Source organism: Mauremys reevesii, linkage group 4, assembly GCF_016161935.1.
Source record: "Mauremys reevesii isolate NIE-2019 linkage group 4, ASM1616193v1, whole genome shotgun sequence".
Classification (NCBI taxonomy): Eukaryota; Metazoa; Chordata; order Testudines; family Geoemydidae; genus Mauremys; species Mauremys reevesii.
Window position 1 is genome coordinate 47,170,757 of NC_052626.1, and position 19,392 is coordinate 47,190,148.

At 38.4% G+C, this 19,392-nt stretch overlaps 1 protein-coding gene across 2 annotated transcripts in view; it reads right to left on the bottom strand.

Moving 5' to 3' along the window:
* NPAS3 (neuronal PAS domain protein 3) overlaps window positions 1-19,392 on the bottom strand; it is an 811,595-nt gene that overhangs the window by 73,896 nt on the left and 718,307 nt on the right. For both annotated transcript variants that reach the window (XM_039538326.1, XM_039538325.1), the window contains one exon: window positions 2,803-2,921. In XM_039538326.1, the coding sequence (XP_039394260.1) occupies window positions 2,803-2,921 (119 nt within the window). The remainder of the gene's footprint in view (window positions 1-2,802; window positions 2,922-19,392) is intronic.

A 19,392-nucleotide genomic window follows, 5' to 3' on the forward strand; every position in this document is an offset into this window, starting at 1 on the left:
GGGCAGTGCGCTGAGCTAGGAGATGAGGGAGGGACATGTCCCTGCTTCCGGGTAGTCGCGAGGAGCCGGGTAGAGAGCTTGCAAGCCCCGCAACCACCCACAGCACCAGCGGGGGTCCAAGGCTGCTCCCCTGCAGCGCCCCCCGGGCTGCTGTCCCCAGCACCCACGGTATCCCCTGGCCACTCCTGTGCACCTGCGACTCGCCTGCTCCCCTTGCCCCCACCAAGATTTAGTCAGGAGTATATAGTACAAGTCACGGACAGGTCACAGGCTGTGAATGTTTGTTTGCTGCCCATGATCTGTCTATGACTTTTACTAAAATACTCATGACTAAAATGTAGCCTTAACTATAGTGTCTCCTATTGAGTAAATGCTCTAGTGAGCATTTCAAACACTGTCTGAACTTCAACACTTCCAAAAAAAGTGTATTTTTCTCTTTCGTAAAACAAAACAGACAACCTCCCCCGAACATTCTTACACAAACATCTTGAAACCATGTTAAAAGTGTGGCATAAATCTACTTTAACAACAAACTCAGAGATAAAGACCCATCCTGTTTTGCTGTTCCATAGCAGGTGATGTGGCCCCCTATTTGGGCCTACACGCTACACCAACATAGGATTATAGGAATACAGCCAAAATGGAGAGAGAGAAGGATGAAACTTCAGCACTTGAGTCCAGTTTCCCGTATTCTGTAACATTCACTGCTGGTGAAAGATGGCAGATTGAAAATCTTGAAAAGTGAATTCTTCTACTTATTCACAATCCAATTACAGCACAGCCAACTACAATGCAAGTTCCCTGCCAGTGTAACCAAGGCCTAGCCTAGAGGCACCATGTCTAAGGCTACATCTACACTGCATGCTTCTTTTGAAGGTGTGCTGAGTATGTGCTCAAGTAGCTCTCACTTCCAGCACGGGTTAAACTAACAGTGTAGACAGTGAGGCCTGGCTAGGGTGAATAGCGTACAGGCATGCCTGAAGGGTGTGGGTACTTACCCAAGGACATACCCTACATAGCTCTCTACTTGCCCAAGCCATGCCTCCCCATCTACACTGCTATTTTTACCCGTGTACTGTCCTGCAGTCTCCCAGTGGCCAGAACCTTTCCCTGCCATAGGAAAAGACTCCAGTAGCAGGGAAAGACACTGGCAGCCTGAAGGCAGCAGGGAAGGGCTGTGGCAGTTCCCCACTGCTAGATCATTTTCCTGCTGGAGGGGAAGACTAACCTGCAGCTCCCTGTTGCTGGAGGTTTTCCCCACTGCAGGTAAGGACTCCAGCAATAGAGAGGCTGATGGGAAAGGCTCTGCTAGCTCCCCACTGCTGGAGTCCTTCCTCACTGAAGGTAAAGACAAATGGGGAAAGGCTCTGCTGCTGAAGCTTCCCTGTGGCTTCCCACCCTGTGACAGTCTGTAACTGACACATACACATGGCAGTGTGAGCACAGCTTGCTTTTCACTGAGGCTTGTAGCTACACTACCCTACATGCCACCAAAGGTGGCAAGTGGTGTAGACATAGCCTAAGGGTGAGAGGGTTGCTCAACATCCATTGATTCCTTTGCCTCCCTCCCAGAACGGCCAACAAAGGTCCCAGTGTCAATGTTTTCTGTGATGTGGCAACCTGCCCAGTATGAATTGTACTGAGACTATCAATTCAAGTGTTGACAACTGAACAGCCATCAGATGATAACTTTTGGTGCCTTATGAAATCAGTGACTTGGAGTGAAAGACTCTAAATCCCATTAACAACGACTTGAAATCACCGAGATCCAGACACCATTCAACAAAAAGACTCCAACTCATTTACTTGCAAGGAAGATATTTTCACCAGGAGATTCTCAATCGTTAAATAGAATACCTTGATGTTATATTCACAGAGATGTTTTTTTTAGTTGGGTGAAGTGAAGAATTCTATTTCAAAACTACTCTACTCCATCTCTGACACTTATATCTTCTTTAAATATGTAAACATGCTCAGGCCCACTTCCTTAAATAGTGAAGTGTCAGTCAGGTATTTGTCACAATATTTAATGGATGAGACATTTCATCTCAGAAGATGACAATGCTAAAAAATGTGCTTTCCCTCATACTCTTGATGTGCAGCAAAGCCATTTCTAGCCATAGGCACTATGAGTTATATATGATTAAAGAAAAATGAAATTGTTGTTAAGGAGGATGAGAGCTTCATATCTTAAAGAAATCCAACAATGTAATGTTTCTTGAGATGAAGTCAGCCCTTACAGCAGTTGCCCCATGGGCAGACAGCATAAGAAAAATGGTGGAAGAGTATTCAGTGTAACTTCTTGTCTACTTCAGCTTCAATGGTGGAAAGCATTAAATATCTATAGCATTCCATCTGGTGAGAGCTGGTGTGATGATCACTCTAAGATATGACCTAAAGTCAAACTAACTAGAAAAAAAGATTATGAAAACATTTATGTGTGGCAATTTTCTAATATTAATAGGGATATTATTTTGACTTACCTTTCTTGGCTTAATACACTCCCATCCTGACACTCTTTTGAAGACTAGTATTTTGAGTGTAAAAAAAAAAAAGTGTTGTCCATAATGAAGACTAGTATAACGGAGGTTTAGTGCATTTGCAAAATCTCAGAGAGGAAAAATGTACCACCTGTATTTTAATAATGAATGTGAAGCAAATTTAAACAATTAAGGCTTAATTCCTTTGTCTATTAATATACATACAGTGAGCATGGAGCAAAAATGAACATAATATGTACATTTGACATAAGGTTGGATAATCTGAAGATGTCAATATTTCATGTTACAGAGCAAAGCTTACCTTGTATCCTGATGATTTGATGTGCACTCCTCGCTTGGTCAGAGTAGATTTCATTCGGATGAAAAAAGAGCGCTCTAGGGTGTTGTCAGTGGTTAGTAGACTGGGGCTTGTTGATTCCACTAGGGAATAGGAAAAAAAATACATACACAGATAATTTAGATTTTTATACAGCCCCTCTAAGCTATTTCTCAGGTGCAATCCTTGAACTCGCTAAAAATAAATGACTGATGGATGCTGAGTGTTGTAATCAATTTACCTCATTTACAAAATGTTTATTTAGCAAAAAAAATTGAAAAATATATGTACAAACAGTAACTCTCATTTTCAGGTTCTTTTTTTACCAAAGAATTTTAAACACAGAGTTGCCTCATTAACTCTTTCCTACGCGATTATGCTGCTAGCTTTTTTTTTTTTTTTTTAATTGTCAAGTTCCTTAATGTTATGTGACAGGGTAAGTGTTATTGGGGAGGCAAGGCTGTCTACTGAAATGCATCTGCAAGTTCTAATCCAGAGTTCTATCCCGTTTTCCCTACTTTGTTTGCTGTGACACCTTGGTCACACTTCAGATCTTGACACCTCAGTTTCCCCATTAGTTTGGGTTAATTAATAGCCAGAAAGCACCATGTGACCTTCAGATGAAAAGCACTACTATTATGATTGGCAATAATAACAATAATAATTAAGTATTAGTGACTAATGACGATGGAACGGTTTCAAGATCCATTTAGCGTTAAGTGAAGTTTCCTCTTTGAAACTACAGACCACACCTTTGTGTTCAAATGCCTCAGCCACAAGACATACAGTAGATAAGAACAAACGGTATGTGCAGAGTATGATAAAATAATATATGCAAATTTAGGGAATGTAATATCACCATGTTCCCCATGCAACTTTTTAATATTTTTGTTTTCAATCCAAAGGCTTCTATACAATGCTTTCTTCTAACAAATAATTCACAGAACCTTCTGGAGCAACCCTACAACAAACAACTGCTGAGAATGAAACATATTTCAGTTCCAAGGAGTTATTATAAGCAACAATGAATTTAAAAAAAAAAGATGTTTAAAATCAAGAAAAATTCCTTGTTGCTGTCCTTTTAGAGAATATGATCAATTTCTGGTCAAAACCATTCCAAGTATTTACAAAAGCATTTGATATGCAGCACATACAAACCCTGCTTGTTTGTGAGCTAAGGATTATCTTGTGTTGTGCTTGTTCTAATGTGGTCACGTTTTCTTGTATTTATGGCATTTCAACTCTGTTATGATGAAACTGCTGACAAGAATGCCCCTTTCTTTAGTATCTCTTTTAAGGTTTTTTGTTTTAGAGAGCATGAATTCGATGTCATTTTAAATGTACAGCTCTTTATCACTCGAGGGAAAAGCAGAGCCATGTTATATTTAGTACTTTCATTTCTTCTGATTAAATATGAATTACTATGAAATTTTTCTCATCATCTAACACGCCATAATACGCCAACAGCTTTTTAATACACTATATAAGCACAAACTTCTGCTCTAAGAGTTTAATTTGCCCCTCTAATCCAATCACATCAACCTTATTTCTCTTATCAGAGATTCCCATTTTGAATTAAATGAGCTCATTAGTTTTAATCAAAAGCAGAGAGATCAAAACTTAAACGTAAATGCTTTAGATCAGAACTGTCAGTCAGCCGTGCAGTTCTATTTTACTAAAACACAAGATCAGAGACCCTTAGAACCAATTTTTTCTCATAAGGGATGCTGAGAGCTTGAAGATGCTATATCCTTTTTTTTTTTCCTCTCTCTTCCCAAGGACAGATTATACATTTAAGGTTAGACTTAATTTAGAGCTTTTTTTTTCATCCTGGTGGAAATGGAAAAGTATGCCAATCTACTGTTGTCTTTTTCACATTTATTGGTGCTGGTCCTTAGAGACCTGAACAAACGTGAAGCCATCAGAATCCATGCCACAAACCTGGCCTCAAAAAATTCAGCTCTGCTCAACATCATCATGTTTGCAACATCTAAGAAATGAAACTTTCAAAAAAAGGAAATGTATTTCAGGGTCAAGGTTACTGGAACTCTGATACAGCAATGAAGGGCCAACCAGAATACAAGCAGTACTTGTGATATGAGAATCATTATTAATTATTACTGCCTACAGTACAGTGTTTTAAGAGTACATTAAGAAACCACAGCATGGGTGCTTCCTGCTGTGTGAAGAAATGTGAGAATCAGCTTAACATGTGCAGTAGTTGCAGTCCAGCGCATTATACCCTAATACAGGCAATAAGTACGACATGTCCCCATGTGTTGTAATGGTAATTACCTAAACACACAGAAGTAATGTTAATTAAACACACAAAACCTTGCATCTGAATAAAATTAAAGCTGTGGCATGAACATATCATACCCAAGAAATGTAAAGATGAGAACATTTTATCCTCAATTCACATTTCTGAAGAAAAGCGAAACAACCTATATTTAGTAAAGTATCGTTGGCACTGAATATTTCCTGGGTTCTTTTGAGCTTGTATCACAAGCTTGACATTATTTGACCTTTAACATATCTATAAAACCTATATAACTTTCAGTTAACATTATATCATGCAATGTTATTTCATAATGTTAATCATCATTATGCATGTGGTATTTTAAAGGAAGGATAAAAAGTTACAGGGACATATTCTACCCTTGCTACATGCACAGAACACACCTACTGACGTCAATGTGAAATTTGCAGCGAGATAAATGGAGGAATATGGCCACTGTGAATGCCCAAGAGTTGATTTTAAATGTTAATCACTGAGCCATTTAATAATATTTTTTCCAATTATATTGAAGGAGAATAGCAATCTAAGTGCCATCAGAATGAAAATCTAAAACATTTCATGTTTAAAGAGATCTTTTGGCATTTTAGAAGTGCAAAAAAAGCAAGAATCTGGGAAAGTCCTACTTTGCCTCAATTGGTGATGTTCAAGAGAACAATCCTGAATTCTTTGTACTTCCCAAACTATTACTGAAGACAATATGAGTATGGAAGGCACAAGGAATGTATACATTGTCCCCAAGAGCATAAAAATGCAACCTGTGATATCTTTACTAATGTGTTATCCAGATTAAAAGGTCAAGAAAACCCCCCCAGCCAGACCGAAATGGGGGAACACATGAACTACGGCCCAGATCCTGCAATGAGCTTTCTGTGGATGGACATCTGCACCTGCATGGAGCCTCACTGACTTCATAAAACAGAACCAAACAATATAGAACAATGCAAGTCATACCTCTCCAACAGCAATAACAGAAGCACAGTATCCACGTCTGATGCACAAACATATACATATTCAAACAATTTGTCCCTGAGGAGAGAGAGCAAGCCCCAACTATGATTTATGTCTTAAAGTCCAAGTAAATAAGAAAAGGATGCCAAAGCTGCATAAATGAATATCCACCCACTCATACCTTTTTGTCATATGTACTAAAAAAAAGAGAGAGAAAAGAAGAGAGATGGTATTTTCCCCATGTTAACAAGCAACAGATTGTTTTTTGAGCTCACGCTTTCAAAGGGCCAGGAGCTTCAGAGGGGTAGATGACAAGCTACAACATTAATATCTCTGCTGAGTTCAAGGGGATTCAGTTAAAGAACATCTTGGTCTCAACACTATTAAAATAAACTTTCACCTGCACCTAAACATCTTCTTTGATACAAAAACCTTTGTTAAATTGAACCAAGAGGAAAAACGAGGAGCTGTTTACACACTGCAAAGGGGAGTCCAAATAGGAAGGGACATACACATTAGCAAGAAAGGGATGCTTGCTAGCTCATCTCCTATTGTAGGCTTATAAGCATCTTCCTGAATATTCTCAAAATCTGGTCACAGTTTGCATGTGCCATAGAGAACCACTAAATTCAGGCATGCACGTGGGCAACACAAATATGTAATTTCAGTTGGACTCGACTCTGACACATCCCTTTTAAAATACTTCTATTTCCCTTTGTGCACAGGTTTGCAGTTTATTGCCTCTATCCAGGCATTACAAGACTTTCAAGGAAGACTTAATCGTCAGCAGTTAACTACCCTATTTTTTCCCCACATTATTGGGTCTTAAAGTGAGCTTCTAATCAGAAAAACGACTCTTAAAATTATATTGTTTTCATGCTCATCCTCTCTCGATAACCTACAGATCAAATTTTCTTACTTTGTAAAAATATTGTTTGATCAAGACACATTGGCGACCAAGGACAGACACAGGGATAGATTTTAAGCGGCAGGCTGCAACTTCATTAAACTTGACAGGGGAGAGGTGCAACCCACCCTGTCACCCAGACTCACAAACCCACTGGGGGTTACAGGGCTCCTACCATATAACCCCTAAATCCAGGCACACTGTTCTCAGCCTGCCCTTAGGATTCAGCTCGCTCTTCTGAATCCTTTTACACCTCCACCCCACATCTCCTTGGTGAGGAGCACAGAGGGTACTAAAAGAGGAGTACCTTAGCGAATGAAGGCCACAAGGCAGCAAAAGCCCAAGTCTTTTATTTCTCATCTTTTTAGCCTTTTAACCACACTGGAAACCTGCCACAAACTGTGGAACTAACATCCCTACAAGGTACTACAACTAATTATTAAATCCTACTCCTATTTAATCTATCATAGAATCATAGAATATTAGGGTTGGAAGAGACCTCAGGAGGTCATCTAGTCCAACCCCCTGCTCAAAGCAAGACCAGCACCAACTAAATCATCCCAATCAAGGCTTTGTCAAGCCGGGCCTTAAAAACCTCTAAGGATGGAGATTCCACCACCTCCCTAGGTAACCCATTCCAGTGCTTCACCACCCTCCTAGTGAAATAGTATTTCCTAATATCAAACCTATCTGTGCCTCTAAGATGCTGCAAGGAAGGCAACCCCCACCACCCTCAGCCTTTGCCAATTTTGCCTAAAAAAAATTCCTTTCTGGGCCCCAAAACAGGCAATCGATCAGACCCATACCATCTGCAAAACACAGCTCCAATACTACAGTTTTAAGGAGGGGCGGTGCACTGCTGAAATGGAGCAAGAAAAAGCTCCCAAGTACCTGGGCTAAGGTTTGAAGGAGTTCCCCTCTTCCCCTACCTGGCCCCTGGGTGGATAAAGTCTTTCGAGAAAGAGGAGCCACTCCAGCCACTCTCCCTCAATCCTTTCTACTGAGACTTCCCACTCACTATCTGTCCCATCAAGTTTTCCACCCATTGAGGCAAGTGGGTGGCATTTTATAATTGGGAGCAGCAGCAAGTCAAGCTGATTTCTTTCCAGCCCATCACCCTTAGTAAGTCCTTCTGAAGTCTGTGGGACTACTGATGTGCTCAGAGATAAGTACATGGTTAGGTGCATTGCTGGATCAGACCAGAGTTGTCAGCTTGCAAGATCAAGTCCCAAATGAACCATTTTGTTGATGTAGCAGGAGCCAGAATAGAATCCAGCTCACCCTCCCCTAGCAATATTACTATGAAGGACTAAATGGAATCAAATGTAGAAAAATATTTTTGCTATAACCCACAAGGTTCAAAACCATGATTTTTGTAGTACTGGAAAAGGAGAGTCCCAGCTTTCTAAGTAGATAAACAGCATTTCTTTCTAGCCTGAGAAGGCCCTTAAAATTCCAGTGATATTACATATAGAAAAGCTGTTTTGGGTCATTGTTAGAGGTTTCTAAAATGTGCTAGTTATAATTTCTCTCTATGGGGCCTCTTTAGTTGGACTCGTGGCATCAAAGCAGCCTGATTTTACAGGCAAAGGGATATGAAAAAGAGTCCTAATGCTTTTTTTTTATTTATTAATTTTGAAGACTATGGAACCAACACAACAAACAACGTAGATACATGCCTCACTTCAAACATGCAAGTTATTTCAATGAAGTGACTTGTGCTTAAAATTAGGCTCATGCTTAAAAGTTTTGTTGGATCAGGGCCAAATACAGAATAGTCTGCTCCTTACGACTAGAAATACAAGAATGTGTGGGAAAATAATACAAAGATTATACCTTATCTGGCCAACAAAGAAATTCAGTCATGGTGTTGCAAATGAGATATATTGTATAATTCCAAAGATGTCAATTTTCCACACGCCAAGAACATTTTTTTCAAGATTAACAGATTCAGTACCAGAGGTTTGTTCTACTTGAATATCAGGAAAATGAGAATTTCTAGAAAGATCACACTTATCAATACCTTCAAGAGACTGACCCTCAGCTAGGGTGACCAGATGAGAGGAAGAAAATATCAGGACACATGATGGGGGTCACCGGTGGATCAAAAAAACCAAAAAACCCAAAAAACCCAACACAGTGCGAAAAATTGCGTCCTGACCAAACATCCATTGGGCCGCGGGACAAACGCCTAAATATCAGGACAGTCCCAATTTTATCGGGACGTCTGGTCACCCTACCCTCAGCTAAATTTGTTTTAGGAGGTTTCAGACCTCTACAAATTTTGAGCCTCATCAAAATCAAGAAAGACATTTTTAGTCTCATTAAATAACTTGTAACATTACAGGATTAAATATTGCTATCACTTGAACATACATCTTATCAAAATTTGTTTTTAAAGCCTTTGGCTGTGTTTCCCATGCAAAAATATGAACAAATTAAAACTGGCCATCACTGATATTGATCCACCTTCTTTTAAACACACATTACAATTTTGTCACAATCCATTACAGAAGAGTGAGCAACTGGGTTCTACAAATCTCCCACAACACTGTAGCTCTAGAGATGTGTAACTGGAAAGCCTATTAGATACTTAATAAAGGCTCAGATTTTATATCTTCAAACAGCCCTAGCAAAGAAACAAGAGCATCTTTACTTTCTGCTACTTTTTCTAAATCTAATATACGGATGGTGGAGGCTCTGGATTTAGCCTTTGAGGCGCCAACCTCTGATGTAGTACACCATTATCTTGATCTAGACAATATTTTAAGATCAGTTCAACTATATTTAATATTGATTCTGTTCTTTATTTGTAATTAACTGATCCATGCTCATTTTTTTATGGTCGTTTGCAATTTTTGTACTTCTGAGACAAAGTTCTAAGTTTCTATCCATTTGCTTTAGTAGTTCATAGAAATACTCTATGTAATATTATCATCCTCCCGAGACATCAAAGAGCCCAAACTGTAGTAACAAGCTTTCACCTGTGCAAAGGGACACATAGCCTCAGAGGGAAAGCTCTTCAATGAGGTGTTCACCATTAGTTCTGGATTGAATATGCAAATCTAGTTAATTCTGTTTCTTTGACTTCTCAGGTGACTGATGCTTCCTTGGTGTCATTTAACCAAACAAAACAAAGGCCCAGGCCCTCAGGTGCACCAGAGTTCTACTAAATGCACATGAGGAGAGGGGTGGCAAGGGTTCAGCCCCTAGTGCAATTAGAGTACCTCAGGATTACTCTAATTCATGCCATTTTAGGACCCCCATTGCTAGAACACACTGCACTCTAGCCATGCTCCCTCAAAGCCCCAAGATGCCCCAGAGAGAGCGAGCAAAGAGCTAGTTATATCAGCTTTATGTCACCTGGGATTCACCAGCAATCAGGGAAGCCCTACTGCCCCTTAAGGACAGCTTTAGAAACATTTTTGCACTGCTCTTTATATATACAGAGTATATACAGACTGCACACTAGTATATCACAAAGGTTTTAATTTCACTTGTTTAGAAAGACACTGCATACTTCACTACTGACTTCACCACTCAGAAGCAATGAGCCCATTCTAAATTCATAACAATAAAGTCTTTAAACTGCAGCAGACCATTATGTATTAACACACACACACATTCCTGAATCTAAATTATCATTCCTGCAGATAACAAGAAATATACATTTTCTGCAGAGACAGCAATTCTCTTACTAATTAACTGAGAAAACATGGGCCAAAAAACCACCAACATTTTGCATGACAGTGTGGCCTATTTTTTTTCTTTTTATCTTCAAAGTCTGGTTCTTCTAATGTTTTTTTTTTAATCCCTTCAAATTTTCCAAGCCAGCAAGCTGAGTTATGGCATGACATATCAGATTGTATCAGTTATGTTGCATTATGTTATGTAACAATCTTAACATCCTTAAACAATATTGACACCGAGACTTTAAAAAAAGGGAAAGGAAAGCCAAACAATGTATTATTCTGAAAGGGTTATTATACACTTCTTTAGGATTTTGAAATCCTAAGTACCACGAATGGAATCTAATGGAATATTCCACCCACTGAACATGAGAGTCAGATAAGAAAATGCCTGTACTAGGGAAAGGACCTCAAATTCTGTTCTCCATTCATTGTATGCCCAGAAAACATGGAGCTCTTGAGCAAAATATGGCATCAACACCATTGCAATCTCACCTGAGTTGCATCCAGTATATCACATTTTAACAATGAGAGCTAGGGTGCTGATCCTGAGGAGTGCTGAGCCCCTGAAATTGCCACTGAAGTCAAGGGACACTGACATTAGCTGGCATCACACAGGGTTCAGGGCCTAACTCCATGAACTTCCCAACTCAACCAACCAACCAGATAAAACTTGCTCTGCATCCTCAGAAAGCCTTAAAGGACATCCTCCCCGCATCACTTGTCCAGACAGAGGAGTGTACTGGATGTCTGTGTTATCTCTAATAAGAGTAAGAGACAAGCAAACAATCATGTGATATGTAGGTATAATTCCAGCAAGGGATGTCACTGTTATTATAACCCACAAAATGAGATGCTCTATACAAATGTGTGAGTTTGCTATGCATATAGCATCACACATACAGTATAAGATAATAGCCCTTAATCTAGCATCCCCTTCCTGTATCTTGGATAGGTCCTTTGGTCCTTCCCCATGCACCTTCTTAAATCACTCACAAACAGAAATATTTGAATGTATAATCATATAGTTTTCCACTGAGGCTCTGCACTCTGGACCACACTATATCCTGCTACAGAGCATGCACATTTAGAAATTGGTAGCCCAAGTATTAGTTATCAAGCCATCAATGTGCATGGTGAAGCCTCTCTACCATGGAAAGGGTTCTAACTAACCCTTTTAAAAAGGAGGCTGGAGGCTCTGAATTAAGATTAAAAGACCAAAATACATGTGCAGTAGCCAGGCTAAACAATGATATCAGTGGACATGACAACCATGTACAAGAATCTGGAGGGTGTAAGCTCCAAGGAGGGTGAGGTTTAGGGCTATACAACAGATTGTACAGCCATGAGAAATTAAATGAAATTAAGAGAAAGCAAACATGGGCTGAATCTCAGGGAAAATTTCCTAATGTATTACACATTGAAATACTCCTCCACAGAAGTGGTGAAATCCCCAATACTAGAGACATTTAACAACTTCACAATGTCAGGGATGGATTCTAAATGATCAGGACCTGATCTAGAAGTCAACAGAAAAACTATACTGAGAGCTAGATCAGGCCCTTGATGACCATTTTTACCACTCAAACTTCTGTGGGTGGATGATGCTTATAGGTTAGATTGTATATGGCAAGTTTCAACCCAGAGTACATTAAGGGATCAGGTGTCACCGTTTAAAATGTGCACAGTTCATTCTCAAAATACTGACACCAGGCTCAGTAATAACCACAGTAATGGACACTACTATAACTAAGGCCAAATTTTCAAAAGTTTAATCTAGGCTTTATTTATGGACAGGAAAAATCACTCCTGCAATTACTTGCAAATGTAATTTTGTTTTTACAGGTGAATGTGTGGGGACAAATCATACAATTTCAATGTGTAAACTACATTTGTAGGCTATTATTTGCTCAGTTTGCATGACCAGATAGGACTAGTATGTGCAAATTTGGTCACTTGTGTACAAAAGATTCCACACACACAGAAGCCATGTCTTGAAAATTTGCCCCATAATGTTAAGTATAATTAGGCTTTCCTCCATTTATTTTCTAAATCAATAGTACACCTCTACCTCGATATAACGCTGTCCTTGGGAGCCAAACAAGCTTACTATGTTATAGGTGAAACCGCGTTATATAGACGTTTCTTTGATCCACCGGAGTGCGCAGCCCCCCCTCCCCGGAGCACTGCTTTACCGCGTTATATCTGAATTTGTGTTGTATTGGGTCGTGTTATATCAGGGTAGAGGTCTATGTGCATGTAGCAGCAATGAAGGCGCAGAAGAAAAACCAAAGTGCAAACACCATTAATAGACTTTCTAAGTCATTGTATAAAGATATAGTTTAATGCTTCACTATTCTTGGAGAAACAAATTAACCTGAGCTGTAGCTGGTGTTCATATTCTTGTTATCACAATAGAACTAAAAAACACTGCTAAAGTTAATGCCTGTCACAACTTCCATTATTACTAATGTTATTCTTACAGTCTAGAAATGTATACTGTTAGGATACAAATTCCCACCTTGTGTTACTTCTTCCCATGTAAATTCTTATCCCACAAAATGTTTTACATGTTTAGTGAAATATCAGGCTAGTTAGTTGGCAGGATGGAGTTATAAATAAGATTTGCTTTATTCCTGTAACATTAAACGATATATTTTACAAACCAAATTTGGGAGATCATTGGTCTGTGAAATACATATATCTTTTCTGGCTGTTTGAAAACAACATAATAAAGGTTTGCCATTTAAGGAACTAGTCACTGAAGGAAATTTTAACTCTTAAAGCCCTTTGGAAATGTTACAGTCTGCTGGGCTTCAATCCATTATCTAAACATTTGCAAATGTACCCATATTCATCAAATAGACCAGAACAGCTGAAGAAGAGCGTTATGGCCCACTGAATGAATGGTACATAAACTATACTGGGCATAAACCTCAAATTCCCTTCTGAACATTCATTTATTTTAAGTAAAGGAATACATAATCTAATCTGACCTAGCAGCCTCATCTCTGGTCAGGTCAGCAATGCTTGTAAATTTTCAAGATTTGATAAAGGTCGCAAAGAAAACCCAGCCCTAACTTACAGTAGCCTGACCTGTTAGTGTACTACTTCTGTTAAATAACATACATTCAAATCAAGTTTAAAATCTAAAAAAAAAAAAAACACATTCAAGTGACTAAGATGGCATTGAACTGGGGGACTAAACTGGATAAGAAGTAACATTTGTGTTTGCATTATGGAATGGGTAGGGAGAACAGACACTGGAAAAGGAGGCAATGTATGGAATCTAACAAAGGAGGAACTCTTTTTGAAGGCAAAATGACCACTGAACTCACTGGGAGTCTTGTATTTGCATAAGGAGTACAGGTTTAGGCCCTATGCAGATTTTGAAAAATAAGATGTTGAGATACAGCTACATTTATCTTTCTTGGGATTGGAAGGCTTAAATGATTATATGGCCCTCTCTTGGGTTTGGAAGTTTGCATGTAAATTTTGAACACTTTGTAATGTAGCACAACACCGTCATTAAAAAGTTGGTGCTATAGAATACACTTGAAATACTGAGGTTTTTTTTTGTCCTAATAGGATCAACTGTTTTTTTCCCCTATCTTGCAAGTTTTCAGATCTTGCTTAGTAAATTGTGAATCATAAACTGACACTCCAGAGCATAGCTGTGAAAATAACTGTGGTTCAGAGCTGCCAATAATGGCCCACTAAAGTTCCTTCCTAGCACATGGCATAAAAAACCCTTATGATGTCGCCTAACACTGTCAGCTTGTTTGGGTTTAAAAATCACAATAAAAGAGGTTGCTTTCCAGATTTTCATATGCCAAGCAGGGGTTGCTTCTTGGTGAGGTTCTCCCCTGAGAGAGAGAAGAGCATTCAAGCTATCTCATGCTGCTCACAGTCAGAGTTTGGATGATACCACTCTGGGGAAACAGACATAGTGTCAAAGTCAAGCTGCTACCAGTGGGTGTTTCTGCACACATCTACTAAGCAGTAGGAAAGTTCAAGGGAAAAATAGGGTATCATAAAGATAGCCTTTGAGAGTACATGACATCCAACGCAAGCTATTATGCAGTAGACGGTGCACTCCAAAGAACAAACAGTATGAATACAGAAAGTGAACATTTTAAATCTTTCTGGAAACCCCCTGTAAATGTAACCACCTGAGGGAGCTATTTCTTGAGAAAAAACATTTTGTGCTCCTGGGATACTTTTTGGATTTTATTTCCAATACCTGCATTCTGGATCGAGTGGAGCAATGCTTTTATCACAACTATAAAATGGTTACGAGCCAATTCCTCATATAAAACAGTCAGTAACGGTGAGGCTTTTTTTACGACAAACATGATGTCAGACAAAGGGCATCAGGACTTAGTCTTTGTACTACAGTACAAAATAACAATACATAAACACCTTTGTGAAGGCAGCTTGAAACCCCATGTTTCTATTAAAAAGCCATGTTCAATCTTCACTGTTGATAGAACAGAATAGCTAACACAGAGAACATTGTATATCAGAAAGGTCAATAGTTATTATGAGCTACAAATATATTTTTTTCCATCCTTCAGGCTGTTTAGCGCATATCACAGCATGAGCAGCTGTCTTCTTTAATACTTTTAAAATTAGAATCCCAAAGAGGAAGAAAAAATTACATTTGCAATGATTGCTCTTTGCTTTTGTAAGTTTACTTTAATACACTATTTTATATACATGAATCTACCATGCAGCCTAACCAAGGGGCAGTAACTGGTTGCTAGTATCTACTGGATTGCCAGATCTGTGTGAGTATCCTGTTATAAAATCACTTGGACACAAATTGTGTAATGGTACTGCATATATAAAGACTATATATCATACATATAGTTACTGGCATACATTGTATTTTAACCCTCCCCCCCCCCCCCCCCACACACAGTGGTTGCCTCTGAAGAATCAACATTTACCTCACTTAACACAGAGGGGAATCTGTGATATCACATTTCCCGTATATATTTAGATTATGAAAAACATGGTGGCATCTGTTGACTTTTTAATACCAATCACTACAGATATGTGGGTGCATATTTTATTATAGTGACTTCGATAGATAAAACTGGAAACATGTTTCTTTTATAGCCTCTAGTTTTCATCTATGAGAACCTTCCAAAACTATCACCTTTCAGGGAGAGATTTTCCAGGCTTATATTTCTATCCAAAGGTGAATTTTTGCGTGTCAAGTATGAACAGAAATGTTTTAGCCACTTTGAGGTATGAACAGAATGGATGGAAAATACTCTATTAAAAAACAAATTTTTTTACAACATTTTTGAACAGTTCTACAATCATGGTTGGGGGATAAAAAGATTAATTTTGTCACAGAAATTGTACTAATTGAAGACAAGTGCATTTTCATCCCTAGTTTTAGTGGCAAGCTTATATTGTACACAGTTAAGTACAGAAGCACTATGAACATATGTGTGGTTAGCTTAGCTGCACTGTGAAAGTGTAGTGAGGATACACAGGGTAAGGAGGGCTGCTGCTAATTTTGAAAAGTGAGGAGGAAGCCCTATTCTGATATACCTCAGGAATTGCTTTCCTCAGCTTCTAAAGTTCAGATAGGGTCTTTCTTCTGTGGACCTTCAAAGATACACAAGAGACATTCTCCTTACTGGGGAGCTACTAAGTTTCATGGAATAAGGCATTCCATTGGTCTCTGGGTCAAAAAGTTAAAGATTATGGAATTTACATGTGGTATCACCAGAGTTTTGAAGGCCTGGAGAATGAAGAACCTTCTTATGTTTTTTCTTTTTTTCCTTGACAAATAACCTAAGTATATAAAATACATGCTTAGAGAACATGGATGTTCTGTGGTTAAGCGCTCAGAAGTCAGAAAAAAACCAAAATTATTGTTTCATGTGCCCTTATCTCTGCCCCCCATATGTGTATACATCATGATATGATCTTTAGTTACATAATCACAGACTGTTAAATAATAAACTATCACACAGCGCAGGAAATACAAAGGAGATTCTTTAGTCATGCTGATGGACCTAGTTCTCTACCTCATAAATTAACAAAATACATTCTTGTGTTATGTACAGTTCCCACACAGCGTTTCCCTAAATGTGAGTTTAGGACTAAGCATCATAGACATGATTGCAAATGACATAGTCATGACCTAATCCAATTTCACTCCATTTTTTGGGAAAGTCATGCAATAAATCCATAAAGCCAGGAAACAGGTCACTTCATATGCTCAGGCAAACTATAACTGTCCTGTCAAGAAAACAACGTGGCTATCACAGACTGTTATTTTTAAAGAAAATAGAATAGTGTAAGAAATCCCAAAAAACAAATAGACTAGCTGTATTTTTTTCAAACTAGGTTATTGTGTAAAATATCTTGGGGATAGAAAAGTTTCTTGGAGTGTGAAATAATACCCAGAGTTTTGAGCTTCAAGCATTATTTCAGAATCTCTGTAACTTTTCTATCCCCTCAAGAAGCATTGCACAATTATTACTCTTCATTTATTATACAGACACTCATTCACGCACATTATCATTTCTAGCTTTATTTATTTAGACAGGGATTTTCAAAGGTGTTTCAAAGGGAGCGAGGCACCCAAATCCCACTGAAATTCAAGAAGAGTTGGGAGCTAAGTCCCTCAGACTCCTTTTAAAATGTCAGACTTAATGATTTAGGAAACAAATATCCAAAGCTAACACTAACGGACTGCATCCATACATTATTCCTGAAAAACCACCCATCTAAATTATTTGGTAAAGAAATACGTCAAATGAGCTGGCCTTTTTTTGTTCACTGTAAGTTTAAAAGATTTTTGACAGACGCAATCAGAATCTGTCATATTCCACAGGAAACAGAGGCCTTTTAAAAATTAGCCTACAGTGCAGGTATTTTGGCAGATTTTATCACATGGATTGCATGGTAAATACTTTACTAGAGAAAATCTACTTCCCCTCCCTATTTGCTGCTCTCTAACAAGGGGAATTAGTGACCTCCTTTCCCCACAATTCCTCTTCAATTCAAGCTTCAGGAAAAACTGAGCTAACCCAAGATAATATGCAAAGGATGATCAATAATAATCTCTTTCCCCACTTTTTGCCAATCCATTTTTCTCACCCTTTTGCTTGCAAACAGAGTGACTGAGGGAGAAATCATTTGGACACAGTCAGAACACAGTATGTTTTGTGAAACGTCTGTAATACAATATTTGTGGGGTTTGTCATATTTATAGTTTTCCCAACATTGTATTTTTCACCACACAGGAGCTTGCACTGTTTTTCTCCACCTCTGAATCTGAAGATCACCCCATGGATTAGCAAATGATTGAGGATTCTCTCTTAAAAGACTCTTTAAAAAACTGTCAGAATCAGCCTGAGACAAAGATTTATTATGAACTATTTAAAGGGCTTAATATATGTATCCCCAAAGAGCCCTTGGAGCAAACTAAAAAGGAAGAGTGGAATTCTTAAAGAATGGGAAAAATTCTCCAATGTCCCACTTTCTTCACACTATGATTACTATTTACTCAAAGGATAAAATGCCTAACCTGTCACATGAAGTCTTCAGGAGCCACATTACTGCTGATGTACAGTTAAAAAAAAACAACAACCCAAAACAATGAAGCTCGACAGTAATGTGCCTAAGAAAGGCAGCTGTAATTTACTTTCTAACCTGTTCACTAACACACTAATGTGGATACATCTTGTAGAAAGAACTGATCTCCTGACCCACAAAGCAATCAAACAACTGCCAGAGTGTTTTCTGTCATACAAGCTGTGACCATTACCTTAATTATACGTTGCCGTATAACAAACCTTCCCTAATGAGCATCTATTCTCCCTCCATGTGCCAGCTCACCTTTCTGTCCTTGAAAAGTACCATTGCAGCTGATTTCAATTTGAATTTTTAAAAGCATAGTTGCAAGTATTGCTTCTAACAGGTGATAAATAGAACCTTATTTGCTTTATAAGGATGCCAAGATATAATTAAAATTACAGGCTTGCACTAAAAGGAGAGACTTGGAAAGAATCATACCATATTGAAGGTAAATTTGCAGTGGGCCAAGACCTTTGGGGTTTTTTTTGTACATAGGTCTCATAATTGTTCCTCTTTTACATTGACATTTTCACCACTGAAGCCTAAAAATACAAGTAGTAAATGTTCCCATAATTTGCACAATTTCTTTACCAATCCTCCCTGATATCCAAAGCAAATGGATTACATTTCTTCTTCCCTCCTGGCTTTTGTTTCTTTTGCCAGCATTTCTCTGCACAACAATCCAACTGTCAAACTGAAACATTTTGGATAGTTCCATTATTATTATAGTTTACATAGCAAACATGTTGCTTCACAAACAGACAATTTCCCTGACCCAGGAAATTACGATCTAACTCAGACACACATAATACTAGGCCAGAAAAATGAGGTAAAGGTTTCTTTTTTGTCCCTCTATATTTTCTTTTTTTGACCCCAGGACTAGAGTCACTGTGGCATTGTTAGTTAACGGCTTTATGACTCTTAGATTTCATCTGTCTAAGGACGTTCTCATACCTAAATTTTGCAATTCAGTGAGTTTCTTTTTCCCTCTGTATGCAGTTAGATCACATATTCAGTTTTACCAAGTTGGGGTATTATACAACAGAAAGTAAATTATCCCTAAATTAATAGGTGGAAATGCATGTTCACGGTTGGAAGTTTATTAGAGAAAATTAAATCAAATA